The sequence below is a fragment of the Aythya ferina genome (genome assembly GCF_964211825.1).
Source record: "Aythya ferina genome assembly, chromosome: 4".
Classification (NCBI taxonomy): domain Eukaryota; kingdom Metazoa; phylum Chordata; class Aves; order Anseriformes; family Anatidae; genus Aythya; species Aythya ferina.
The window spans coordinates 71,182,876-71,210,258 of record NC_140300.1 but is presented as its reverse complement, the minus strand read 5'-3'; the positions used below and the strand labels follow the sequence as shown (position 1 = coordinate 71,210,258).

The window sequence follows — 27,383 nt, the reverse complement described above, 5'->3', positions numbered from 1 at the left end:
TCCCCGCCGGCTTCTCTTCCATGTGGTGCAAGCGTAGAAATGACACGGGAAGGCTTGGCAGAGTGGGAATGGCATCACGTTGCTCACTCCCACCCCGGCACTTCGTTTTGAAGAGCGGTGTTACTCGAGGGATGATGATAAACAGAGCTGCAGAGCGTGTTTGATCCCTTCATCTTTGTTACTCAGGCTTCGGGGTTGTTTTCCCCCAGCATTTTGCTTGGCTCTCAGGCAGACCCGTCTGTGCCTCTGGGTATGGAAAAAATGATGGGAGACCTCCAGCAGCTGGAGTTCAACTAGCAGCCGCTAACCCCAGAGCCTTCGCTTATGGCTTTCATCAAAACAGGACGTGCTGTCGGATGCCTTAGTTTTGATGCAGCTGCATCCCATTTTTTTTGACGCTGCTGCATCATCAGATGGGGATTTTGGCTCGCAGCAGAGGCTGCAGCAGCAGGAGGGTGGTGAGGAGCACCTGGCCACGATGGGACAGGGACCTGGGACACCCGTTTTCTTACCAAACAAACCCATTTTCTAGCTGCAGACACGAAACAGGGGAGCAGAAGTGTGTACTCAGTGCACATCAGTGGCTGTGGTCGGGTCAGACGTTCAGCTAAAGTCTCCTCTGCTTGAAGGAGGTGCTGTAGGAGCACCACCGCGGGTTGCTGGTGGTCTGCTGTCCATTGTGGTCAACGCAGAGATATATTTATACCAGGAGCTCCCAATGAGGGGAGGGTCTCCGCTCTGAAAGTAACAGCAACGCTGAGTTGGGATTCATTGAATATTTCATCCCGGCACAGCCATCAGGTCAACCTCCAGGAAGTGGATGGATGGAAGTGTGAGGAGTGTGCGCCCCGTGTTAAATTAGAAATAATCATTAAAGCCAACAGCGGTTCCAAAGAGCCACAGCAGGCCCTTTCCAGAAATTGATTTTTTGGGGAGCCCTGCGGATAGAGCTTTTTTTTCCATATATATAATGGATCCGTCCCCCGGCGATTAACGAAGTAATTCCTCCAGCAATTACATCCTCTCCGAAACAGCAGTTTTGTGGCTTAGGATGTACAGATCTGATCCCCACACCACGAGATTCACCCCCTGGGTGAACCATCCTCCATCCTCCAAGCTCCATCCTCCGAGCTGCCTGCCTGAGACCCTCGCTGCAGCTCCTGCGTCCCACGATGCCAGTTGCCTCCAGCACAATTAGCAGAGCATCATCAGCCGCTGCCAGCCTGCACGGGCACAGCTTTTCCCAGGAGAAAGCTGCAAACCTGGGAGCGTACGAGGGAGATGAGTCCTCGTGGCCACTGGCCAAGAGCAAACGATTACAAGGTAGCAGGGGCACCCGCTTCCTTTAGCTTCTTATAAACCGGATAATTATCCTCTGGCTTTGATGCCGTATCATCGGCGCAGCGTTGGCTTGTCGAGTTGGCAGGACCCTGTGCAGTCTTAGCAACAGGAAGCTTCTTCTGTGAATGCTTAAAACTTTAATAATTATTTATTGAATAGGTAGGACAAGAGCCAGGACATAGCAGAAATGCGAGCAGTTTCCCAGGAGACCTTCCAAACTCTTTGAGATACTCGCAAGTCCAGCTGTAAAGTTATTTAAAGAAAAGAGAATCTCTAAAGAGCTCTTGGCTGTTTTTCTTCTCTCTTTCTCTCCCTTGTTTACCTGGACAAATCTCTCCAATCTGCCTTTATTTAGTAAAGTTGAGGAAAGCATTTTCTTTTATAAACTGAATCCTTCCTGAATGATCTTGGTGGAAGAGATAGAAGAAGGGAATACAAATCACAGCACCAAATTTATTCCTAACAAAGGGAGCTGTTGCTGCTAGTCCTGAGACAAACAGATAAGTCCAGTAATTATAGATAAGTGCTTTTGTTTGATCTGTATAACTATTCCTGCATTTGCAGGTAATTTCCCTTGGGCGTTCACAAGCAGGTGGGAAGAAGTTCTTATACAGGCTGTATTTTAATTTATTTTCAATTGACTTCTTGATGAGCAAACAAACAACTTTCATTTTTAGGACTAAACCTTATTCCCGAGACTTTTTATGAACTAAAGTTATGATTTCTTTTTAATATTCTACTTTCTGAGTTTTGCCCTTTTCCCTGGGTAAGCCAGCAAATAAAATGAAGTACCCTCTTACTTAATTCTTGATTTTTCCCAGTAAAAACAATAAAAATAAAGTAGGATAAAAATGCTCCTGACATCTTGCAAGCCCTTCTTATAAGTTAGGGGCCCAAAGCCCTGGTCAATATTTGTCCTAACTCTGCTAGATGCTATACAAACTTTTCCAGAGAAGTGAGAATTGTGTGTGAATGACTGAAAACCTTCATTTTCCAGGTTTCAGATTCCCATGAAAACCCACGGGACGCTTTCCAGACGTATACACAAGGACAGGAATGCCTTGCTAAACCCCATACATCCCCACGCTTAACAAGCTAACGCACAACTGGGATTTTCAGGCTGCTGGCAGGAACATTTCCCTGGCTGGGAGTTTTGAAAGGGGATGCAAGCCGAAGCCAGCTCTATAACTAAGCAACGAAGTCAGTTGTTTGATATCCCAGCTTCCCCGAAAGAAAGTCAAAACCATGAGGCAGGTTGATAAGCTAGCGGTACAGCTGAGAAAATGCTGAGAAAATGCACTTTCTGGACAAAATCTCACCACCATCTTTGTGTTTCCAGGTGATGATGAGCAATTTCGGGGGGTTCTGCTAGGGAAGGGTGGATTTCTTAACGAGCAAAGTGAGCACAATAGAAGGCTGCCTGAAAACATGATGGGAAATTGTTATTTTAGTGTTGACAGAGCAGATGTTCAAGAACACTTAAAGCAAACCAGATACACTGAGCTTTTTGTCTTGCTCTTCCTCTTCTCCTGCACTCTTTCTGGCCCCACGAGCAGTGGCCTGGCTCCAGAACAACAGCATTCACTGCTCCTACCTTCGGGCTCAGCTAGGGCCTGATGGCAACCCAAAAAAGCGGGGGTGGCAGGGTGGTCTGGCTGAAGATGCGGGTAGCTGGATATTTCACCATTTATTTTGGGGTGCTGATGTTGGTTTGAGGGAGGAATGAACGGTGCCAGTGAGAGCACAGGCCGAGAAATGTGCCTGCTTTGGGTAGTCCTTGGTGGCCTTGTGGTAGCTCACGAAGGGTTGAACACCCTCAGGTTGGCCCTGTGGTGGTGCCTCTTCGTGAGGGGTGGCCACCCTTGGTCTGATGGCAATGCCAGGCCTCTTGTGGTCGAAGGAAACCTCAAGCTTGGCAGCGCTGTGACTGAAAGCCACATCTGGACTGGCTGCAGCTCTGCTTCTTGCAGCGAAGCTTCAGGGATGGCCCAGCCTGTTGCTGAACTGGCTGCAGGAAGGTCACTATCAGGTAAAATTGCTGCGACGTGTTTGTTACCCCTCTCCTGATAGGACATGAAGGAAGAAGCCTGGTGGGAAGGAGAGCTCACCTTGCGTGAGCCCATGCCCTTCACCATCACCCATCTCCTGTGGTGGACCCAGCATCGCCTCAAGAATGAGGTGCAGCAGAAAGCTCCAAGCCAACTAGGAGGATTTATTTCGCTCTTTGTCTGATCTTTTACTGGTTCTTGTGGCTACCTCTGGGCATGTCTAAGCCGGTTTGACCAAATCCCATTAGGCTTTCCCTTGTTTTCTCCTTTCTTGAGCAGTTTCTGGGACCAGACAAATGGAAGATGACATCTCCTACTTAGGACCAAAGAATAGCTTCTGGGATAATGTTTGACAGCATAATTGTGCCTGGCAGTGAAGGAGCACCGGTGTTTAATTGTGGGCCATGTTAGTGTCAGCTAGGTGTAGAGGGAATGAGTGTGTAATAAGTATTTGACACAGTTCATTATCAGTCATGGTAGATTAAATAACAAGACATACATTAACTCATTTAATAATTAGCTACCATCATATCAACTTGATAAAAGAGTACTATTAAATAAGTCTGACATTGTATTAATACAGTCTTTAATTTTTAACATGGAAGATTAAGATAAAGCAAGTGCCAAGGACTGTATTGTAACACCTTCTCCAGCTATCTTGGGGTAAACATCTTTTGGGCAGAGTTAAAGCCTCCTGGGGTTAGTTAATGTTAACTCCCACGTCTGGCATTTTTCTGAAACCTTGAGTATTTGTATTAATTGCTCACATTCCTTTGGGAGAGAGCCAGTAGGCATGGACACCTGCTGCAGCAGAGCCGATCACGAAGGGCAGGCGAGGATGTGGTGAAAGCACACAGGGCACAGATGCCCTATGTAGGGCAGCGCTGGGAGGAAAGGCAGCCAGGAGGGCTGGGCAGGTCTGTCTCAAGCTTCCTCCGTGGGGTTCGAGCTCTCACTTCACCTCTTCTTGCATCATTTTCCTGTATAAAAAATACGAATATCAGCTTTTCTTTTTCCACGCTGTTTCATTCGCTGTGTCATGGCTAGCACTGCGGTGCTGGAGGCCATACCACATGTAAGGTTAACCACGTTTCCAGGGCTGGTTAGAGAGGTATGAGAGCGTAAGAGCTGCTGCCTGTGCTGCCCCGTTTGCGTTTCTGTTGACCGCACGGAAAGTCCTGGTTTACGCTAATGCAGCAACAAAAGCAGCGTGTGGTTTGTGAGTGGCTTAAGCTGCTTACATCTATCAGGTGTCCTCTTCATAGTGAAATACTAGTAGGAAGTGGGATGAGAAACAAACGCTTTGGTTATAACCATGATGTAGAAATCGGTCGCATGTCTCTGTTTCCTTTCATTTCGCTTTCGCTGCCGCTGACGGGCTTTGTTCTGGTGGTGCTTTTTCGTGTCGCTTGGGAAGCGTGTATCCTCCAGCAGCACCTTTCATCTCGCCCTCACCTCAACACGTGCACGAGAAAGCTGCTGGTGGGAATCACACCCAGCAGGAGGTGCCAGGGTGCGTGGTGGGCGCCCAGGGGAAAGCGGAGGTGGGGTGTGCTGCCCCAGCAAGGGCCTCCACAAAGCAAGCTGGTGTCTTGCTATGGGACACTGCTCCAGGGATTTCTTTTCTTATCAATTTGTCTGATGCTTCTGTAAGCCACTGTAAGCTCTCGGCACCCCCGGTGTGCTCCCCAGTTAGGCTAGGCACCACGCAGACGGTTGTCTTTTCCATTTTTAGTGTGCTGCCTGCTGGCTCCTGTCCACTCCCTCTTAGATCCCACGTGAAAATGACGGTGAGCAATCCCTACCTGTTTTATGTGACATCGCTCGTTGCCTTTGCTACGGCACCGGGCAAGTTCCTACATGCTCATGTGTGCTTGTAAAAAACATTTTGTGGCATTCTGGTTAACGTTTAGCAAAGCCAGTTTAATTTCAGAAGCTAGATTTAAGTTTTTTTGTTGTTGTTTGTTTTTTTCTGAAAAAAAAAAAATGTTAGAAGCTAAGTATTTTCTTTGTAAATAATGCTATCTTGAATATTAATTTCTGTCAGTTATTTTTTGTGCTGATATGCAAGGCTAAGTGGCCATGCTGTAAAGGGATTGCAGAGGTCTTTATTGAAGGAACTTAAATGTTGTTACGCTGGTGCATTCCTTGCTAAATACTGCAGTAATGCCAGTGGGCAGTATAAAAAATAATGGTGGGCTTGGAAAAACAAAAGTCAGCTTAAAATCAGAGGAATGAGAGGATATATATTTATATCTGTTTGCTTCCTATATTCTTCCTGTGCTTTTTTTTTCTTTTATTTATCTGAGACTGCTGTTTATGCTTGCAAGGGCTTCTCCTACACTCCTATGCTGTCTCAGCACTTTGGTTTTTGTTATATTGAAAACCAGGTTCCCATGATGTTACTCAGCTGAATGGCCAATGCTTTAAGAAAAGCAAATATGACAGGATACTTGATGAAATCATGGGAGATGGCAAGCTGCGGTGGCTGTATAAAGCACCTTTTCTGGTGAAGCAAGTTGACTAGACAGCTGGGGGAGGGAGCAGGTAGATTTATTCTGAAAATCACATTAACAATGTTCACGCAGGAAAATGAGCTCTTGATGGGAGGTGCTAATTGATATTAATTAAACAACTTAGAGATTATATGATTAGTATTGACCCACAATATTAAAACAGTAAATTACTTATAGAGTGGGCAAGACTACGATACGGGAAATTGGATAAGTTAATAAATCAAAATTAATGGATGTCTGGAACAATTATAGTCATTAGTGGAACTACAGTCATTCTAAATATGTAAAGGGAAGTCCATAAAAGCTAATAATGTTACTGTGGAAAGGGATTTCTTGGGACACAGCAGAGATACTGGCAACACCAGAACCCACACCAGGTATTGAAGAGGGGCCTCCAGTATGGGTACGCCTGTGGATGAGGGGCATTGCTCCCCGTGGCTTTCTTTAGGCTGCCTGGACAAACTGCATCCATGTTCCTCAGTCCTTCTCATGATGGACTAAAAGAGAAGGGAAAGAGCCCTGCTAAATTCAATGGCGAAGCCTTCATCAACATGAGTGGAATGACACACTTGGTATCAGACTATGAAATCTTACATATACCTAGGAGGTTTCCACCCATGGAAAGGAGAAGGGCTTGCAGGCACAATATGAAATAATTCCACTGCTAAGCACACAGTACTTTGTACTCGAATCAGGAGACCTTCTTGCTTTTCTGTGTGAGGGCCCAGGTCCTGGTCACCTCTGCAAACCAGAGCAGCTGGCCTCTGAACTGTCAGGACAGGCACACAGGACATACCCAGGACTATTTCTGAGTACAGAGAGAAACACGAACCTGAACCTAAAACAGGGTAGAGGAGGTGATATGCTCTGCATTTGATCACCCTTATTCATGTCACACCACATTGTTAGCGTATGTGAAAATGCAGTGAAGCGTTAACACACAATAACCAGGAAACTGAAGATCTCCAGCCATTTTGTGTCCAGAAGCAAAGTTGTATTCTGTTACTGAGGCAGATTTAATCAACAGGAACCAGTGCTGGAGGGCAGTAACAGATAAGCAAAGAAATTAGTCCCAGAGTCGTTGTAATTAAAAACATCTGGGTGATGTCAGCCTGCCTACAAGGCCATTTTCATGAAGAGTTTGTGAGCACTCCTAAAATCCTCTTACTAATTGGCAACATCAAGCCCCTGCATTACATGCCACACTTTTTTTTTTTTTTTCTGAGTGTGTGTATCCGTGTCTGTGTGATATTTATGGGCTTGAGTATCCCCACAAATACTGTTTCCCTTTTTTTAAATGTTGGAAAAGCAACGCCACTTAGGAATTTACAAGGACAAATCGATGGCCAGACCCAAGAGCAGATGGAAACATTTAACAAATTTCTATATCCATTGGAGAGTCTTACCACAGATGTATCTGAAGGAGAGACATCAGCCAAGCCTTTATTTGGACACAGGGAAATGGTCTTTTATGTGAGATTTTTCCTTTTGCTGACTTGGTGGAAGCAGAGGAGCTGTATTTCTACTGACAGGTGGGCTACTAGCAGGGCTGAGCACAGGATGGGGCATCCAGCAGGTGCTCGTGGTAACTGGCAACTCTCTACTCTTCTCCAGGATGGGGAAATAAAGGGTTGGCTGGATTGGCCAATGTGGGAAAGATCAGTACGACTTTCTGATGAGGAAGGACTAATATCCTTATTGGCCAAAAGGGCTTTTTACTGTTGTTTTAAATTGTTTAATTGATGAACAACCATGTATATTATCATTCATAGGTTTGGCAACTTGCATTGCCCCCACCAATAGGTGAACTTCACAGCATGTTGGCTTATTTTACAGTCTGAGTGAGAGTCATCCTCGTTAATTTTAATGAGAGGTTGTCAAATCAAAGAGCGTTGGGGTCTTTTTAAGGTGCTCTCCATGTTATTTTATGGGATTCAATGTGGGGTTGCAGGGGAATGGCTGCTTCAACAAAAACTTGCTGCTGCTACAAAGATTGGTATGGAAGGGGCGTTAAGGGGGCCTGTGAGCAGGACATATTTTACAGCACAACATGACCAGCATCTCCATTAATGGACCGGTGTGGGAAATTTCGGCTGCACTAAAATTAACCTGTATTGTTTAAGCATTTTATCAGACTGATCTAATCTCCATTGTCAGGCATTTATAACATTACTGTAGTGGTGGTATCTATGCATGCTATAAAACTTTCTAAAACTGCAAATGTTTTATGCTAGAAAGTGAGTTTTCTCTGAGTAAATGTGTCTCTGGAGCAGAGAGTACTTGTGCTGTCTTTGTTGTACAGAAGAATATAATTTTTTTTTTCTTTTAGGGTGAGGCCGCTGTAATAAATCCCCAGCTTGTTGCAACTGACTTTATGTCTGTGTACAGCAAACAACGTCATCCTTGCACCCAGCTCTTTAGGGAGCAGCCTCTGGTACGTGCTGCATACATTGCTCCCCTCCAGAGGTGCTGTGCTGTGGCTGCCCCAGCCCTGGCCACATCTTGCAGCTCTTCAGCAAGCCCTCCGGCTATGCACGCCAAAACTGCCGCAGGAAGAAAAAAAGAAGAAAATAGCTGCCTCTCTGTAGATGTTTTAAACAAAAGAGAAGAGCCATGCTCTGACCTCGCTGCTGCAATGTGCTCACCATATTGTTTCCATCAGCCCCAGCGAGGCTGTGTTTTATGAAGCGCGCAAATAGCAATCCCAGTAGCAGGGGCTGTTCTGGAGATACTTTTGGCTATTTTGGAGATACTTTTTCCTTTTTTTTTTTTATTATTTTTTTTTCCCCAGCATGCAGTGTCTTGAAAACATTTTTTTTTTTTTTTTTTCTTTTTCTTCATAGCAAATAGATTTTTATGTCTTAGGAATACACTAGGAGTGAAAGCTGGCCGGGCATTACCAACGCCCAGCTTTACAAGCTCAGATAGGATCAGACTGTGCCATCCACACTCAGATCCTGCCCGTGCATGCTGCAGGAAAGCCATCTCCTTCTCTCCAGAGAAGCTGGAGATCTTCAGAAGCTAGGGTGCTGACTGCCCCCTGTTCTGCCCGCTCCCAATGCGTTTTTCTCTGGGTATCCCCATAGTTTGCTTGCTTGCTTTGCAAATTATTTTGTACTGCTTACACCACTAATAAAAGGGTGTTGTGCAAGGCCTGGCTTTTAGAAGAAAAGCAGACTGGCTTTGCAGCCTGCTGCCAGCCCTACCCACCACAGCACTTTCGGCTTTAAAAGACTTTATCCAGTCAAACACCACTGACAGGTCATATTTCGAGGAAGCGAGCCAAAAATGTTTTCACTGTTTGGTTGGGTAAATTCGAGCACCTTAACCCCTGGAGCACCCTCCTCACCTGCTCCCTCTGCCTTTTAAAATCGTTTCTGTGCAGGATGAAGCACAGCTCGGCTGTTTGTGCACTGAAACGTGAGTAAAATGCTACATTTTCCATGGCATTACAAATAGATAAACAATCACCTGGTAAAGATAACTGGGAGGAAAGAGGGACAGACCCCCCAAAGGTGACTTTTATTAATATCTGCAGGCTCTGGTCCTACTGTTACAGCCTTGTAATAATGCTTTTTATCCAAAATGGAAAGGCAGGAGCCTGGTGCTGCCCTCCACTGCCACCGGCAAGATGGGGGCACCCCAGGCCTGGGCCTGGCGGAGGCCGCCATTTTGTGCGCCACAGAGCTGAGCAGTAAACACAGTCCCTGTTGGGGGGGGAACTCTCAGCTGGTGCAAATTATCACAGCAATTAATGCGCTGTTTTTGTAAGTATGACAATTTACACCAGATGATAATCTTCCCCCTGGCCTGAAAGAATTACCAATTTTAGCACATGATCCGATAAAGCCAGCTACAATTGCAAACCGCTATGACTTACATGCACTGGTAAAAAAAAAAACACTTTTCTTCCATGTTTGTTTGAACTGAGAGCATTAAATGAAACATTTACCTTCTTCCCCTTCCCTATGGTGTGCACCTGCTGAGCACCCACCCTGCAGGTGCTGCTGTCAGATTTTGGGTGTTGCTCTCCTATCTGAGAGCCCTCTCAGCGTAACTGAGGACAACGTGGCTGGGCAAGAGTGGTTTATGCCCTGGGGCTCTTCTTCTTGTGCTGGTTTGTTACCCTGTGCCATAGGGGTTTGTTGCTCTGAGGAGTGGATTTATTTATTTATTTATTTATTTGATCTTGTTCTAAGGATTTGGCTAAAAGTAGCTGCGGTTGCTGACTTGAAGAGTCTTTGCAGGGATCTTCGGAAATGGGACAGCAATCCAGATTTGCAGAGTTGTAGTCAAAGGTGTATTTCCTTCCCTGAAGGATGAGGAATAACAAGGTCAGCAGGAAATCCTCCTTGAACCCCCACCTCTGCATGAGGCCTGATACTTCAGGGGTGTCCTCATCCATTTCCTTAAGGCATGTAAGCCCTTATCCATTATTACCTTTTTTTTTTTTTTTTTATGCTCCACTTGGGCTTTAGTGCATGTAAGACCACCAATGTGGTCTACTCCATCACCACTGTCTTGCTAGAGGCAGAGCCGAAGGCTGTTAGGGAACTATAAATTTTTTAAGATGCATGTATAGCTTCAACAACATCTACATGAGGAATTTGAGGATTTGTCTGTGGATTTAGGTACCTAAATTGTTATTTTATTACTGTCTAAGTGGTGTATGTAGTTGGGTGTGGGATGCTGTTGTCCCTCTTGTATACATACACGTTTAAGCCTATGCTTTACACTGCTGCAGCTCACAGGAAGGAGGGCTGCTCACACGTACTGTACATCTAACACAGATGTGCACTAGGCTGGATCCAGGTCTGAATTTTAGCCTGGAGGTGTTCCAGATGCTTCTGCTGTTACATGTGTACAATGGAAACAGGATTTCTCTAGCTGGTTAAGCACTTTTGAATTCTGCAGGATGTAGACATTACTGTTATAATAATGGTTATGGTAATTTCCAAGGTAGGTGATAAATCTATCACTTAACGCATCTATTCCTTAATTAGACAGTAAGGGTAATGTCACTATTTGGAGTAGAAGGAAATGCAAGTGAGATCAGCATTTAAAATCTACAATTCAAATGATTCTTTTCTTTGTAAGGATAAGGGGGATTGTTTAAAAATAATCAACTGTGGTGATTTATATGGCATCCTCTTGTCTTATAAAAAGCACAGATTAAAATTGCAGAAGCTTTTATGGACCCAATGGAGAAAAGTCTTAACTTTAATCCTAGCAGACATTTTAAAACCATGAGAAGATACCAAGTATAGATTTTAAAAAGGCAAAACAAAATGCTTAACTTTCAGCAGTTAACAAAAGGCCACTCCAATAACAGAAAGCTACGTAACTCCGAGGGAAGAGTGCAAGTCATCACTGCAGCCCAATTAAATGATGGTGAGACCCAGTGGGGAACTGTGGGTGGCAGATGTGAACAGGAATTCTTAGGGTTGATGGAGCGTTGGACATCCTCCAGGAGAGGAGGCTGGCTGGCTGAGTAGCCTGTGGTCAGAGATTTACTGCTCAGGCTGATGACTGGGTTCACATCTCCAGGGCTATAAAAAGAAACCAGAGCTGTGGTCTCTTACTGTCTGGGTGAGCAAGCCAGGAAGAAGCTCAGGGATGAGAGGAAGGAGAAGACTTTCTGCTCCTTTGAATGTATTTGATGTATTTGCTTGTAAGGTGAGCTAAGCATGTGCTTTGAGGAAGCCCAGGGCTATGGGAGGAGACCACGGGCAGGAGAAGCTATGCATGTCCCTGCAATGCTGAAGCATGGGCCAAAGCAGTTTGGGAAGGTGGCTTGACTCATACAGTTTTTTACTATGATGGATAGCTGGGCATGCTCTGTATCTTTGTCCCATCTCCTTCGTTTTCATTTACTGAAAATAGTTCTTTTGTACAGACCTTACAGTTAACTTTCTGTGTCAGGAAGCTTTCCAGGTGCTGGCTTAGAGACCAACAGCCCATGAGCCTGGGGCCTTCATAAAGGGCTCCGCAGTCTTTTCTGAGGCTTCTGGATTAGTATTATTAGTACTGCACACTTTGCATCAAACCTATGTGAGCTCCTTACTCAAAGGGCCTTAGAACAGGGAATAAATTACAGTTTTTGCAGGAAAAGGGAACAAGTCAGTCAGTTTAAAATTTCACACAGTTAGCTTGCGGAGTCTCTGCTAGGGCTGTACAACTTTTTATTCCGTGAACTTTTAAGAGGATATGTTTGAAGCTGGGCTGCCACTGTAGTTCATTCCTTCCTGCCTTATTTTTCACTGCTGGTACTTTTTCCTTTCAATTAAAGTGCTTTTTACACCAAAATCAATAGAGTTGGACTCCGAGTACACCTGATGTAACAGGTAGCTTTAAGGAAAAATAGGTTTGCATTTAGGGTATTTTTAGCTGATTTGCACCATAACAAGCAGCTTCTGTCTGTGGTCCTAAATGTGAGTGATAGGGGGTTTGTCACTCAGAGTCTTATCTGATGCAGAAGATTTCCTCCATCTGGAGCTACTCTGTTCTGCCAAGTTTCATCCCTCCACAGAGAAGCTAGGAGGATTGGGTTGTTAATTAATAATATCCTAAGGATATTGTCTTAAGCCTCACGCTGTCAGTGCAGTAAAACAAAGCACTGATTAACTGAGTTATTTCTTTTTTTTTGCCTGCCTTAAAAGGTTACTTCTTTTTTTTTTTTTTAACATCAACAAAAAAAAAAAGATTGTAGTTGCCACTACAACCTTGTTTATAGTGGCAAAACCTAGACATAGTGAAACTGCTGCATGTGCTGGAGGGAGGGAAAACCCCTGTCTTCCCCCCTCTGCCAGGAACGGAGTGTATATAAAACTGATAAGCTTGTTTAAGTTAAAAAAAATCACAAACTAGGCTGAAAACAGTGTGCAGCACTTCCTAAACAGCAGTTCCCTGAGACATCCTAGGTGGCCTTGGTGTGCTGGCTGGGATGGATATGTCTGCGGAGCTGTGGGAGGAGATGGGCTTGGCTGGTGTTCCCCTGCACCCCCAGACACTGACTTCTAACTTTTTTTTTTTTTTTTTTTTTTTTTAAGGGGAGCTACTTTTAACTTATATCAGCTTAACACAGATCAAATTTGGGATGGATATGTCAATCAATCCACAGACCACTGTCCTGATGAGGAATGAGTTGCTCAGACCTGCTTGTGCTCATTTCATACGAGATAATCACCTTGTGTTAGCATACAGGTGAGGGTATTAGAAAAGGAAAATCAACAAGACACATCAGAGGTGCTGTTCAGGTATAAAGTCCCTGTCGTTTTCTTGACTCAGATCCCGCAATTACCAAAAATTAGCCCATTATATGCTCGTGGTCCTTTCAAACCGGAGGGCAGCCCTGTGGGCAGGGAGCGTGGTGACAACGTGAGCCTCGCTGTGTGTTCAAACACTGCCCGACAGAATTAAACCTCAGACTCCTCCAGCCCCCACATCTCCATTCAGGAGCCCGACAACAGCAGCAGCCTTACTGTAGTACAGATTGAGGTGCATTTTCCTGTCTTCCAGCTTTTCTTTGCCGTTTGCTGTAGAGATCCAGATGTTTTTTGTTTTTTTTTTTTGGTTGATGGAGGTGGCTGGGGAGATCCTCTTGTTGCTGCGGTCTCTCCTGTGGCCAGCTGCGGGTGCTGGGTGTCACCGCAGCCCCCCGTCAGGTGCAGCAGGGCTGCCACCACAGTGATGCTGTCTGACTTTTCACACAGCTGGAGCCAGGGGGACAACAGGGTCCCGGGGCCGCTCCGGCAGTGGGTTAATCTGTCCTGACAGCAGAGCTGTCGAGACATCTTTGCCTAATGGGCCTGGGGATAATTGGGTTTAGCACTCAGGGCCAAGGCGTGAACCCTGGGGCAAAGGGATGGATAATTGGGATTTCCCCCCTGTGGGGATAAAAGCTCCTCAGCTTCTTGCACAGAGTTTGGGGTGATGAGCCAGAACTTACAGACCCATCCTCGCAGGGAAAACCCTTTCAGTATCACCCTCTCTTTGTTGACTCTGATATAATCACATTGATATAAAACTATATCAAAATCACATTGATATCAAACTTTTTTTTTTTAATTGTAGTCTTGTACAGCATTTCTAACCATCCTTATGAAACAACAGTAGTAAAAGTTATCGAAGTCATAGTGGAAAGATGAGACATAATTATAGCAAAAAGTAATTTAAAATGCAAATTTGCCAGAGAAACTGAAAAAAAAAAAAAAACAAAAAAAACAAATCCTGCTAATAATCCAACCCTAATTGCAGTGCTTTCTCTCATCGTCACTTCAAAAGCTCGGCGTGTTACCTCCCTCCCTTCGGGACGGCCTCAGCCGCGGCTGTGCTGCCACACTCTGACCTCTCCAGCGAAATACGTTTGACCCGAAATAAAATGGATGAGAGAGGGGAAGGAGGCAGCCAAACGCAGCAGGTGCCCCCTCGCTTGGTCTTTGCCAGACGGGCACGTGGCCACCGGTTGGCCATCGAAGGTGTCCTCAAGGATGTCACGGAGGCAACCGCGCCTCGCGGTCTGGGTGAGGCTGGCCTGTGGTGGAAGTCTGGGTGGTTTCTGGGGCTGCTTGCACTCGAGGTGCCTTGAGGCTTTCTGAAAGGCAGAGGGGTTGTTTCAGCAGCAATGAGCACTGTGGGACGGACTGGCCCCAAAGCAGCGTTTTCACTGTCAAGGCCACCTGAGGGGTGGCACCAGTCACTTGGTGACCCCTCCTCAAGGTGCACTGGGGCACCACGAGGGCTTAGATGCCTCAACGCTGGCCCCTGGGGCTGAGCTGTTGCTGTAAGACCTCGCTGTGCTTTGAAGCAGCATGGGATGGGGTTCTTCAGGGTGGCTGCTGGCCTCACCTGGGGGGCACCTGGGACAAAGCCAGTCCCAGGCTGTGGTGCTCTTGGTTGGTGCTTCCTTGAACAACATCTCATGTTTTCTCTGGAAATCCTAGCACTTGCATCGTGACCTAATGATGTGGTGTAATTTGGTACGTCGTTCCTACTGCTCCTGTGCCCCCAAAGCACCCTTAGGAGAATTTTTATAGGGCTGAAGAGCAAGATATCCTATAAACCTCTGGTGGCAGTGGGTGCTTGCACTCGCACTAGCTGCGATTCGACCCAAATTCTGGCGCTGCAGGGTAGGGGACTTGAAGGCAGGTGAGGGAGCTGCATCCACTGGCCAGGGCTTGACAGCAGCAGGGCTGAGCAAAGGTTATTTATTTCCATGTAGCAGCATCGTAATGAAAAACTTATTGCCGCTGACAGGAGAGGAGCTCACCTGGCTCCTTCCCTGCTGATGGATGGGAAGGGGAATGAGCTTTTACTTGCCTGCAGAGAAGAAAAATCCCCGAAGAAGCCCAGACCAAGCTCTCCTTGTTCAAAGGGCTGCCAGGAGCTCTTACAGACATTTTGGGGATGGGGCACTGCCGAAGTAGCGATGGTCTGAGCGGAGGCATGCTGTAAAATGGGAACGTTTTCTAAATGGTTTCTTTTAAAGCAGAGCTGAGTGGTGAGTGGGAACGCTTCCCTGCAGGCTGGCAGAAGGACACAGTTGGTATCACACGTTTTAGCAGCTGGCATGTTAATGAGGCCATTTTTATTGAAATGAGCTAAATACTATTAACATTTGTGGACTCCCAACTGATTTCTGAAGCATTTATTGAACTTCAAAAAGTGCTTCAAGAATCAATTAAAAATAATTTTTTAGATTTGATAGAAAGAAGACCAAAGAATATTCTGCAGTCACATTTACACTTATCTGAACACATCTTACCTTTGTGTAGCTGACTTGAAACAGTTTCTTCTTTTTTTTAATTTTTTTTTTCTTTTCTTTCTGTGCTCTAAATAATGCTTAAAAATAGGTCTTCTGAGAAACCCACAAGGTAGTTTGTAGCCAATGTGACTTTGGTGGGTCCGAGTCTCCTGTGCAGGAGGATGGTCGGTGTGCAGCTGAAAGAATATATGGCTTCCACCGTACAGTGATTGCACCTGGCTATCCTTGCCGGTGGATTTAAAATAGATTTGATTATTTGTTATTAAATTAAGTATAAACATTCAGAATAAAATATTGTATTAATATTTTAATTATGAAAAGTAAAAGCAGCAGAGAGCTGCCTGTCCTGGTGTTGCAGGAGGAGCGGACGGCAAGCAGCATCTCCTGTTCCTCCTCTTCCCAGGCAGGTCTGGAGACCCCCACCGAACCCCACCACGGCATGGGGTGGTGAAATGTTCTCTGCTCCTCTGCTGCCTCCACTGACTGCCCGAGAGCTGCAGCCAGCCCAATATTTAAAGTGCTGTGACAGTCATATCACTGCTTCTGGTTCTTACCTTGTCTCAAACTTGGTAATTATTGGCCACTATGATTATTTTTTCATCAGCTTCCTTTGAAGGAGAAAAACCAACCTCCCTCCCCCCCTTCAAAAAGAAAAAATAAGAAAAAAAAAAAGCAAGCAAAAGAAACACACAAAGAATACACATCACATACAAAAATAAACCAATATGCATAAAGAGAGGCACTTGTGTAAATACACCTAGAAGTGGTTGATTTTTTTCCTCCTCTTTCCTCATTCAACTCAAATCCTTTCCCAAACATTAAAAACAGACTGGTCTGAAGGAGAGAGAAGGAAGGCAGCAGAAGCACGCTGCCACTTGGGTGCCTGTAACATCAACCCTGCGTGTCCCCAGCTCTCTGAGCAGCAACCCAGCCAGTATCCCTGTGATGGGAGTGTGCCCCAGGATCATTCTGAATAACCAGAAATCTTCATCTGACTTTTTTTGCGGGGAGGTTCACATTATTCACTAAATTTGTAGGATGGTGGCAGCTAGCATCTAAGTCTGCTCAATGAGGACCCCGAGTACTCAACGGGGTCAAGGGCTGGGAAGTGATTTGGGGTACGCAGGCAGCACAAACCCAGCTGGTCATGGGTTTTGTTGCTTTGGTCATGGTCATGTTGCTTTGAATATTGCATAAGCGACTTCAGTGCTAGGTCTCTTTGGATGCTGGACAGTTTTATGGCAGCTCTGCCCTGAAAGCTTTACGTGCCAGGGTCCTCATGGACTGGCCACTTAGGTGGTCACCTTCACTAAAATTAATAGTGCTGTTCGATTGGGGTGGGGTTGGTCCCAGTGGTTAACTGTGCAAGAGCCTGCTGGAAAAAAAAGCAGCTGAAAACCTGAAGTCAGCAAAAGAATAGGGCAAACGACCGATAGGTGTCTGGGCTCCTCTTCCCGGCTTGGCCAGGAGGACCTCTGCAGAAGCCCCTCAGCCTCCCTAAAAAAAAAAAAAAAAGGCACATGAAATGGAGAGAAGAGTGTTTTAAAGATACGAGGCAAATGCAAGAGTATTTGTCTGAGCTCTGCTCTCTGATGTCGCAGAGTGGTCAAAGCGAGGAGGGAAAAGGTTGAATGCTTTTAGTGCTTAAATAATTAATTCTTGGCACAAACGAAGCGTAAGGACTGATGGGGACCGGACCCAGCGTTGCCTGTGTAGCAGTGGGCACAATTAGATGAGCAAAACCAGGTAATGGGGAACTCCTAGGTTTAGTTCATTTGTGCCAAAGGTCCTCGAAATCCTTTGATGGTGCCGTAGCACCCTCCCCTTCCTTGCCCCTACCCCCCAGAAAATAATAGTAGAAAAAATGCAGCTTTAAACAGAAATCTCTTTGCCTGTGGAATTGTATTAAAAAAAAAAAAAAAAAAAGGCATGACTGACTAAACATGAACTAAAAGGGCTGAATTTATCCTTCCTGTAAGTTTGGCAGAGCTGGTGCTATGGTCCGTGTCCGTGCGGGTGAAGTCATCGTGACTGGTGAGGGGGATGGCTTTGTAGTAGATGGCTGTAAATGTTTGCAGATATTCTGCTCTGCCACCAGAAGCATATTGCTGTTGTGCAGGTTTTCAGTGCCGTGTGTCACATAAAACACAGAAATAGGACAAAGGAAGCTCTGTTTGGTTAAATGACCACATATTGAGCATTTGTCATAAACGCAGTTTTGTAAGGCATTGGGAAACTGCTATCACTTACGTTTTAAGAGCTTACTTGTAGACCAGCAGTCTCTAGGAAAACACAGTTTGAATCTTCTATTTTTTTGCGATGGGGTAGTTTAAAGGGTTGGTTTGGGTGAATTTTTGCTTTGTGATTCACTGTTCTGGATCGTAAGCAAAGTTATTGTTGTGCTGCTGTTTCTTCAGGAATGGTATTGCTATTTTTTACTTCCCTGTGAATGGCAATAACATAAAGAAAGCTGGCATCAAGGATTGTGTTTTATAAGAAAAGAAAGAGGAAAGATGAAACGGCTACATATGGCAACATGGACAGTTTCCAACTGAATGGGGAAAAAAAGAGTCCGATTTTTGCAGCATATACAGAGAATTGAACTGTATTTTTATGCAAATGCTTTAGAAAATGCAGCTCAGCAAAGGCTCTTTTCCTGCCATTGGCTGGGAAGCATTTTGAGCGCCTAAAGACTCGCGTTTTCCACAAGAACTTCATGAGAAAGAATATAAAGAGGTAATAGAGCGTCTAAAAACATTATGCCTACCACAGTTGGTTTTTTTTTGTTGTTTTTTTATACTGAAGTTTCATCTCAAGAGTCAGCTAAGAGGAGGAAGCACTGCCGTGCCTTTGACAAGCCCAACTAGTGATCGTTCCTCGCTGTTTTACTGTTTTTGTTGAGAAATGCAGGTCAAGAGCAATTTGTGGAGTAAAAGACAAGGAAGACGGTGCTTGTGTGATGGTCCTGCTGCCAGCAGAACCCCCTGACCTAAAAACCCTTTGGGACAGCACAACCTGGATGCAATACTGGGATGTGGATGAGCGTGGCCCCAAATTAGGATGCTCCTTGGAGGAAGGGCTTAAGGAGCTGGGCCTCTCTACCAGCACGGGTGGGATGGGCAGACCTCCCAAGTGCTCTGTTCATATGAAAATAAATCACGCAGCGTTAAGCCTGGCAGTGCGTGCAGGGTGCCTGAGGGCATGTATCAAAGAAAATTTTCTAAAACGAGCCCGAAGGAAATAAACTTGCTTTTGCAGCCTTCCAGAAGGGGACACAAGAGGAGTCTTAGGCTGCCCGGCTGTCACTGTAACTTCTCCGTGTATCTGTTTGCCATTAGAGTTAATTGTGACTGAAGGAGATGGTCTCCTGCGGGTAGGCAGAAAGTGGCAATATATAAGCACAAAGCAGACAGAGGAGCGGCAGGCGAGAGAGAGCCCTCGCAGAGGAAGGGAGCTGGTGGGTGAAATATAGAGCCGTGCTTAGTGCTGACACTTGTTTTATATGCAGTGCACCAGGAAGGCTAGAGGTGGCTGGCCATGCCATTTCTCAGCGCCGGGTGAAGCGCGGATGCAGGGCACGACTCCATCCGTGGAAGCCAGGAGGGGATGGCACCAGATCGCCTCCGGTTGTGGTAAGCTGCTAGGGTTTAAAAGTTGGCTCCAAACGTATTAGATTTGATCAGCTGGATGTCTGCCTGCTTTAAAAGAAAAAGAAGAGTGAAATTAGGTATTCTGACAAACAGTTTGAGCCCTTCTGTATGTTTTAATTTTTAGCATTAACTTCAGGGCCCTTCCTGTAATTTCAAACATCTATAAAGAGATGAGTGGAAAAAAAAAAAACAAACAACAAAAACATATTGTCATCTTACAGAACACATTCAAAGCTGGCCAGCATTCCTCCTAAATAACACTGCTCTGCCTCCCTCCTACCACCACGTTTGTCCATCATTTGTGGATAAGTGTTAAAATGAGCTGCTGGGATGAAAATGTCCTCATCGCAGATCCAAAGCTGCTACTAGAAACACTGAGCTCGAGAATGTGCATTTCTCTGCCGGCAGCATTTTACCAAAATACTTTCTGTAGTATCTCAAAAATGCTTTCCCGTACTCACAGAGGTGGGAAGCAATTGAGTGTGTATTTTCTTTCCTACAGTCTCTTTATTAATACTGCTGAAGAAATTGTTCTGGAAAGAAGAGAGAACCTTATTTTGGTTATAGGTGCACACTTCAGGGATGCCCACGTTACATCACCAGCGGCCAGCTTAAGCCAGAGGGCTTTTAAAAACCTGACCTTTTCCTTGGTTCTTTGCCATGGAGAATGCTAGGGACGATGAAGGAAGCTTACAAAGAGCCATACCCTTGTAATTACCTGAGTAGCACCAAGGGATCGTTACATTCATCCCATCCTTGCAGCAGCGGGGGGACGTGTTGGCGCAGGGCATGCTGCCACGTGTCGAATTTGCAGGGGTGAGAAAAGCCAATGCTGTGTGGGTGGTGGCTGCTACACACTGCTGATGGCAGGAGTCGCACCAGAGGAGCTGAGGATGTGTTTAAGGCAAAATTTGCTGGCAACAGCCGCAGTCCCAATGCCGAATGCAGTCCTGGGCAGGGGGAGAGCCCTGCTTTGGTGCTCTGCAGCTCTCCTCGGCTCCCCGGGTATCTCGTGGTGCATTCCCCAGGCTGAAATCAAGCAGGTTCAAAGCCTTGGAGAGAAAACCAGCAATTTCTGCACAGGGCAGACTATGCATGTGTGCGTGCGGTGTGATGGGATGGGTGATTTGGGGAAAAGGCGTGGTAAACATTTCAGTGATGGTGGCTAATTAAATAGAGGTTGAAGAAGGTGTGATGGAAAGACACGCTAGTGGGTTGCCTACATAGAAGCTTAGAGCAGAGGTAATACATGGCCCCAGAAGTTAATATCAATGGCTTAATATTTGCAGATTTTATATCAGGCAGTGATAACAAAAGAAGAGGATAGGAAAACATGCCAATCTCAGGAGGAATGAAGAACAAGGAAAAAAAGAAACAGACATTGGACTCTCCCTGCTGAGCGCCATTGACCACTGAATTCAGAGAGCTCCCACAAGGTCAGACTTGTGATTTATTTCATACTGGGGATACCATTTGGGGCAATACACCAAGGAGAAGCGTGCTATATTGAAAAGCTGTGCTGATGCTTTAAAGGTTAAGGTGTTGCTGATTTCCAGCCTGCTGGGTAAAGAGGCTAAGATTTTGTGCTTCGTTTCAATCGTGATTACAGCACGATGGGCTGATGGTCTTTCAGTGGTTGCTTCTTCACAAGAGTCACTGGTTTTTGTCTTTCTCATGTATATCAGCCACATAACTGTTTGGAAATAGCCTTTAGAAATGAGTATAGAAGAAAACTTCAAAGATTAGTACTTGAACACTTGTATGGACTATCTCTGTAAGTCCTGGAGCTGTCTGCACTGCCAAATCCCAAGCTGAAGGGGGCAAGAGCATTTCTGGAAGCCCCAGCTCTGGGATTCCTGCAATTCTTGCTTTCCATTAAAAGAACAGGTTTCCAGCTGCTGTGATTGCAAAGAAAAGGTTGAAAATGCAAGCCCTAAGTATGCAAAAGCAACAGATGCAACTATAAAAAATATGATTTTTTTTTCCATTTGGTCCTGTTCTGAATTACTCCTCCTTTCTCCAGGCAGCTGATTCATTCTTTAGAATAGATTGTGTTGGCAATACTGTGTTTTTGTTCCCCAAGGGATAACTTCAGAGCTTTGCTTTCAAAACCACTTTGCCCAGTTTAGACATCTCTTAGAAAAACTAAATGAGAAGGAATTTGTAAGAAAAATTAATGATCTGCTACATAAATTTTTCATAGCCTCGCACACGGATGGAGTGGGTTTGTAGAGTTACAGAACTGCGGTGACTAATAATAGTAATAAAGGGTCTGATTGTATCATGTGGTTAAAGATAGTCATAATACTCTAATTGTCTTTGCAGTTTTCCCACTCCTTGCTGTGACATCAGCCCATCCCCAGACCATTACATCCTGCTCATGGCTCTTCTTTGTTGATAAATAATGAGTCATTATATGCCTTGCTCTATGACTTGCACAGCTGTATTGCCAAATTTTCCTCTCTGCAGAATGAATCCCCCTTTCCAAGGGGGATTTAGTGTGCCTTTAAAATGGCAAAGTTTATCTGGCAACACACGTGCCCTTTAGCAGAGGATGGACTGGGTGAAATAAGGCTCTTGCTGGATGTTTCGCACTGGGAGCAGGCTCACCTACGGTAAACTGTACGTTTTTATTAATGACTAAACACTGCCACTTTGCAAGCCACCACGTGCCAGGATTGGAGCTGGGAAATCCCACGGCTGGGATTTCTGTGGACTTCCTTGTAGGGCACATCGGAGCCAAAGACTCCAGAGCCCTGCTGTGACTCAGGCATCTGAACTGCATGCTGTATCTCAGGATGCTTATGTGTAAACAGATACACAAGGACATTACATGTTTTATCCACAAACACAAAACTGAATTGGTAATACTGAAATCAAAACTTGTTCTACAGCCTGCTGCTAGCTACGTGACAATTAGGAAGCTCTCCTAAAAAATCTTGACATGAAATCTAAAACAGATACTAATATGTATTAAAAAAGCACAAGAAAGAGTTACAGTGTTTTCCAAAATGACAAAAATACTTAGCACCATTTGCTTTGACACTGAGAACATTCAAGAATGAAGGCTGTGTGAAGCCTGGCACTTTAAATAGTGAATTTGCGTAGTGGGAAGATAGTGGTTTTCTTTCATTCTAATTTAAAAATATGATCAAGCATGTGGCACAGCAAACTTGCAGTGTTCAAGACCTGCTACGCTAATACGAATGGCTTGCCAACAGACAGTGTTCAATGCAGGATGCCTGCTTTGTACAGATGACTTGGGGGAGATAGAGGAGTGAAGGGAAGACCCAAGGGTATACCAGATATTCAGTGAAGCAGGATATGTGAATCGTTTGTTTTTCCTTCCTCGCATTAATAAATCATGCTTCTCGTGCTTGCAAAGCAAAGGAAGGCCAAGAGAGAGGGTGGCCTGGGGAGCGGTGGTGAGTGTCCGTGGATGAAGGAGGGACAGGTGAAAACCAGAGCAAAGAGTGGGGTTGCTGAGGTGCTGTGAGGCCATGCGGATGGCCTCCAGCCCCTGCTCATGTCTCTGTCTCCATGCCATCCCTTTTTCCTCGCTAGATTTGGAGCCCCAAATCTGCCAGCTGTCCAACAAAAGCTCACCTCAAGCTGGCCTGGGGTGTGTGACAGGGCGTCTCTCCCAACACACCTGCTTAAACCACAACCCTCTGCCTTCACCAAAACGCCATTATTTCACAGAAAACCCTTCACCACTTGTGTACATGCTGCTTTCTGCCCCATGCCACAGCCTCCACATCCCAACGGGGCTGGTGGCCACCATGAAGCCGTGCTGGTGGTGACACCAAACCTCTGCTCTCTGGCCCCATTTTGGAGTCGTGCAGGGTCTGCGGGGCGGCGAGACACCCCGAGGGCAGTGTGGTGTGCTCTCTGGGATAACGAAGGATTATAAGTGATAATATAATGTGGTAATTTATGATAATAATAATATAAATGATAAAACTCTGTGAGCCTTCCCTCCCAGCCATGCTGTGCGGCTGGGGGTTAAACCGCGATTACGCCCTGAGCAGCCTAGTCACCGCCGTCTCTCTGCCCTTCCCCGGTTCTCATCCCCGAAAAGGGGCCAAAAAATCAAAAAATAAATAAAAAAACACAGCCCTTGAAGGATTTACACCGCGCCACCCGGGCTCTCCTCAGCGGGCCGCGGGGCGCCGGGGCGGGGCGGGCGGCGATGGCGGCAGGGGGCGCTGCGGCCCCGCCGTTGACGGCGGCGCTGTGGCGGGGGCGGCGGGCGGCGTGATGCTAATTGGAGCCGACACGCGGCTCCTCCATCATCCCCCGGCCGCCCCCTCCGGCTCGCAGTGCCTGGGAGGCCGCCGCCGGGGAAGGTGTTGCCGCCGGGAGGCCGCCCCCAAGCCCGGGGCGAGGCTGCGGAGCCGCGCCGCGCTGTGTGGTGTGGTGTGGTGCCGGCCCGGCGGCCATGTTGTCCCCCAGCGGGCGGCCGTGGCGGCGGCCGCGCTCCCCCGGGGCGTGACGAAGCAGAAAGCCGCCGTGTGATAATTAAGCTGCAAAGTCCCGCCCGCTTTTTCTCAATAAAATCTAAATCCCGGGTGCTGCGTGTGCGCATCGCGGTTCACGGAAATATCAAAGGTCGGGGAGGTGCCGGCCCCGCGCCCTTCTGAGGTGAGGGGGGAGCAGCTCGCCACAGCCGCCCCCTGTCCCCAAACCGCGACCCCCCTGTGGGGGCCGGGTCTCTGCCCCAGGGGCTGGTTTGCCTCGGGGAGATGCTGGCAGCCCAGCTGGAGGGGATGGGAATAGTCCACAAAGCTGATCCCCACCCAGCTTTACACCTGAAGCCTTTTTGGAGGCAGTATTAAACCAGAGACTTCGTTCAGCTGGGCAATATTAGAGGGGGAAAGTGCTAAGTAACTGGGTGATGCCTCAAGCTTGTGTCTGTCCATCTACCCGTACTTCTGGAAATAATATAAACGCCTTTTCAGGTGGTATTGGAGCTCCTTGATGTCGAGGAGGAGTTGGAGCACTCAGCAAGGCCACGTGTCAGTAGGAGAAGCTGCCAAGCGCCCGCTCATCCCTCCCATCGCGCCCCTCCAGCGGCCTGTCTACGAGGTAGTTTTTGCTCTGTGCATGTTCTGAGGGAAGGTTTGTGGTGATTTTGCTCCTGGGCTGTGCAGGACCCCCAGGCCTTGCAGAATTTACACGCGATGTGTGTGTTTGGAAGGGCAGGACAGAGGAATCAGGGGCTGCTGGCTCTGGGTCCTTCTGCTCACAGCTGGCATTAGCAGATGAGCCCTGTCTGTCTCTTTATTCATGTAGAGACTTACATTTTCCAAGGCACAGGACACAAACTAGGCTTGCAAGGGACTGCTTGCTTTTACAGGCTTGCCAGAATTGGGAATTTGAATTGATCAATCTCAGTGTTAAAGGTTTGGGCTCTGAGGTTATTCCCACCCTCGTTTTAAACAGATGTAAATCCGCAGCTAACTCCACTGAAGGAAGAGTTATGCGGCACAAAGCCACTGTGCATGTCTGTGAGCAGGTACAGCTGACAGAAATAAAAATAATGAAGTAGTGGTGAATAAGCCGGGCACCTTACGTTCAGCCGTAATAAGCAGGGTATCTGAGAGGCAGATGTTCTCCGTCTTGCAAGTGCTAGTCTCTAGCTGAGCATGGCTGAGAAGGCAGTGAGGTCCCCTGAAGCCCTTGCGAGGCGTGAATGTATACACAGGTTTTAATGATGTCTTAGAGGCAGAGTCCCTGCAATCTGATCCCTACATGCAGAATTGCAGTATTAGATACACTGCCAGACAAGTGATAGGCATGAATTGGCTTTACAGAGATCGGCCATTACATGTCTCCTTGTGTCTACCATAAGCCATTAATCAAAGTTAATGGATGTACTCTTCTGCAGCTTTGTTCTCTCAGGGCAGATTTATAACCCCAGCTTGGTCCCGTAAGCACGGGTGCCGTACATTACACCTCCCGATGATGTCTAGTGCTGGAGTTCAACATGTAAAGGGCTCCTTTACAACTGATGGTGGAGTCATTTTTGACAGGACCGGGCAGCTCTACTGCCCAGGGAATGGTTGTGCATTAGCGGGATGACAAAGACTAGGTTTCTCCTGCCCTTTTGCTTTAACATGCTCCCTGCTACCAGAGAATAGCTGTGTGCTGGACTGGGACCGTACTTCTCTGACCTTTGCATGAGCCCAAAACAAGCATGAGGAGAAACTCTTCACCCGGTCGCTGCTCCTCTGTTGTTACTGCTTGGACTTTAGGTAAGCCTGACCTCTAAGAATATTTCATTGTCAAATACTTCTGTTTTTTGTCTTCCTGTGGCCACCTAGAGAAGACTGCTCATCTTACGCGTTAAAGAGGCTTGCCGTACAGGAATTTCTTTCTGTTTTCTTTATTTAAATAGCCTTTTCTGTTTCTTTGCATTGATTTCTTCTCTGGTGTGGTGCAGTTACCTAGAATGGAAGGCAAGGATGTATCTATTTATCTTTGCTGTTACACTGTCAAAGAACATCCACCATTCCCCAACAAGAATTTTATTTATTTTTTTGTGCATGCTTACTTTTGGATCTTCACTTGCACTCCAAGCCCCTGCACATTTTAATGCCTTCTTAGATATTCTCTTTTCAAAATCCATCAAGTTTCTGCTTCCTCCCCCCGCAAGCTCCTGCCTTTACCTTCTGGAGTTCTTTTTGAATTTCTTCTTTTTCATTCTGTGGCTGTTTGAAGTCCTGGTTCTGCTTTGTCATTGTGTCTCCCAGCATCTTCATGTTGGCTGTCAGGTTCCTCTTCACAGATTCACTTTTTAGCCATCTCCTCCAATACAAACATTGCCCAGACAAAGCTGCTGGTAGACTTTGAATGGGCTTGCTGTCTCTTCTAGCTGTGCTTCAGGGGTGTTTAGTTTGTCCATGACCTGTAGCCTTTTCAGTTTGGAGCTGAGAATTACCTGGAGTAGGTCACTGCAGTGTGACAGGTTTTTGTTCTTTTTAATGTTCATGTTTTTTATTTTGTTTTTGTTTGTTTATTTTTTTTATTATTTTTTTTTTACATCTCTTTGAGAATGCTCTACAAGCTGAGTGTTGTTCTGGGAACAGCACATCTTCTGTAGTGTTGCTCCTCAGTATAAGAGCGCATACACCTGCAAGTTCTGCACAGGTTTTGTATTCAGTAACTTAGTCTTTAATAATATGTCCGTTAAAGGCTTGGTTGTCTAAGGAAGGTCTATGAAGATGGGTTAATAAACAGCAGCTGGCATCACTGCTGTGGTCCATGGAAGCAAACTCTTTTGTGGATAGCAGTTAGTGGGATAGAGCATGGATACTGGGCAGTGCCTTGTTCTGCATGTAACAAAGGTCTGGAGGAAGGTTCTGCTGGAGCCAGTTGTGCTGTAGGAGCTCCTGAATCCAATTTTGCTGCTTGTGTGGAAATAAAAGAGCCAAGTACCAACCCAGCCAGTCCTGACAGCGCTGTATGAAACCAATAATCGCCGTGGTTTCCAAGTGTGCCCACTGCCAGCCATGTCATATAAGTAACGTGCTACACAAGCTTGCAGGAATGTGCTGGTGGCATTGCATGGACTTTACCGCCAGCAGTGAAAATCCTTCTTTACCTTCCATTTCATACAGACACCGCAGCAGGACCAAAACACAAATCAACTTCTGAGTGAGTGTGGCTGTGATTATACTCACAGGAGGACAAAATTAAGCATTGGGGTCAGTGCCTGCAGTGAGTAAGTGAGGTGACGAGTCTGCCCTTCAGAGGATAGCGGCTGGGTCTCCTCTACCTTTGTGGAAGAGTTGGGGGGGAAAAAAAAATCCTCAATCACATTTTTTGATCCATAGTGACCGAGTAAATGAGTTTTCTAACTTGAAAACTTGCCTCTTTCTCTGTTGGCAAAAGTCTGGTTACTGGATTTCTCTACTTCCAGTTCATACTGGAGGTGGACCTAGGTGGGCAAAGTGTTGTGAAGCAGGAGATTTGATGAAGAAAACAAACTTTTCAAAGAGACCTGATCTGTTTTGGTGTGACATGAAATTTGGTGAAGGCTTATTACAAGTCAAAAAACAAA

General features: G+C 46.1%; 1 protein-coding gene across 1 annotated transcript in view; it reads left to right on the top strand.

Annotated features, from left to right (window-relative positions):
• The window catches only part of CXXC4 (CXXC finger protein 4), a 247,222-nt gene that overhangs the window by 69,560 nt on the left and 150,279 nt on the right, over positions 1-27,383 (top strand). Inside the window, exons 3-6 of the mRNA XM_084517206.1 lie at positions 19,177-19,300; positions 20,608-20,754; positions 24,280-24,406; positions 25,455-25,575. Coding sequence (XP_084373332.1) covers positions 25,518-25,575 — 58 coding nt within the window. The 5' untranslated portion in view covers positions 19,177-19,300; positions 20,608-20,754; positions 24,280-24,406; positions 25,455-25,517. The remainder of the gene's footprint in view (positions 1-19,176; positions 19,301-20,607; positions 20,755-24,279; positions 24,407-25,454; positions 25,576-27,383) is intronic.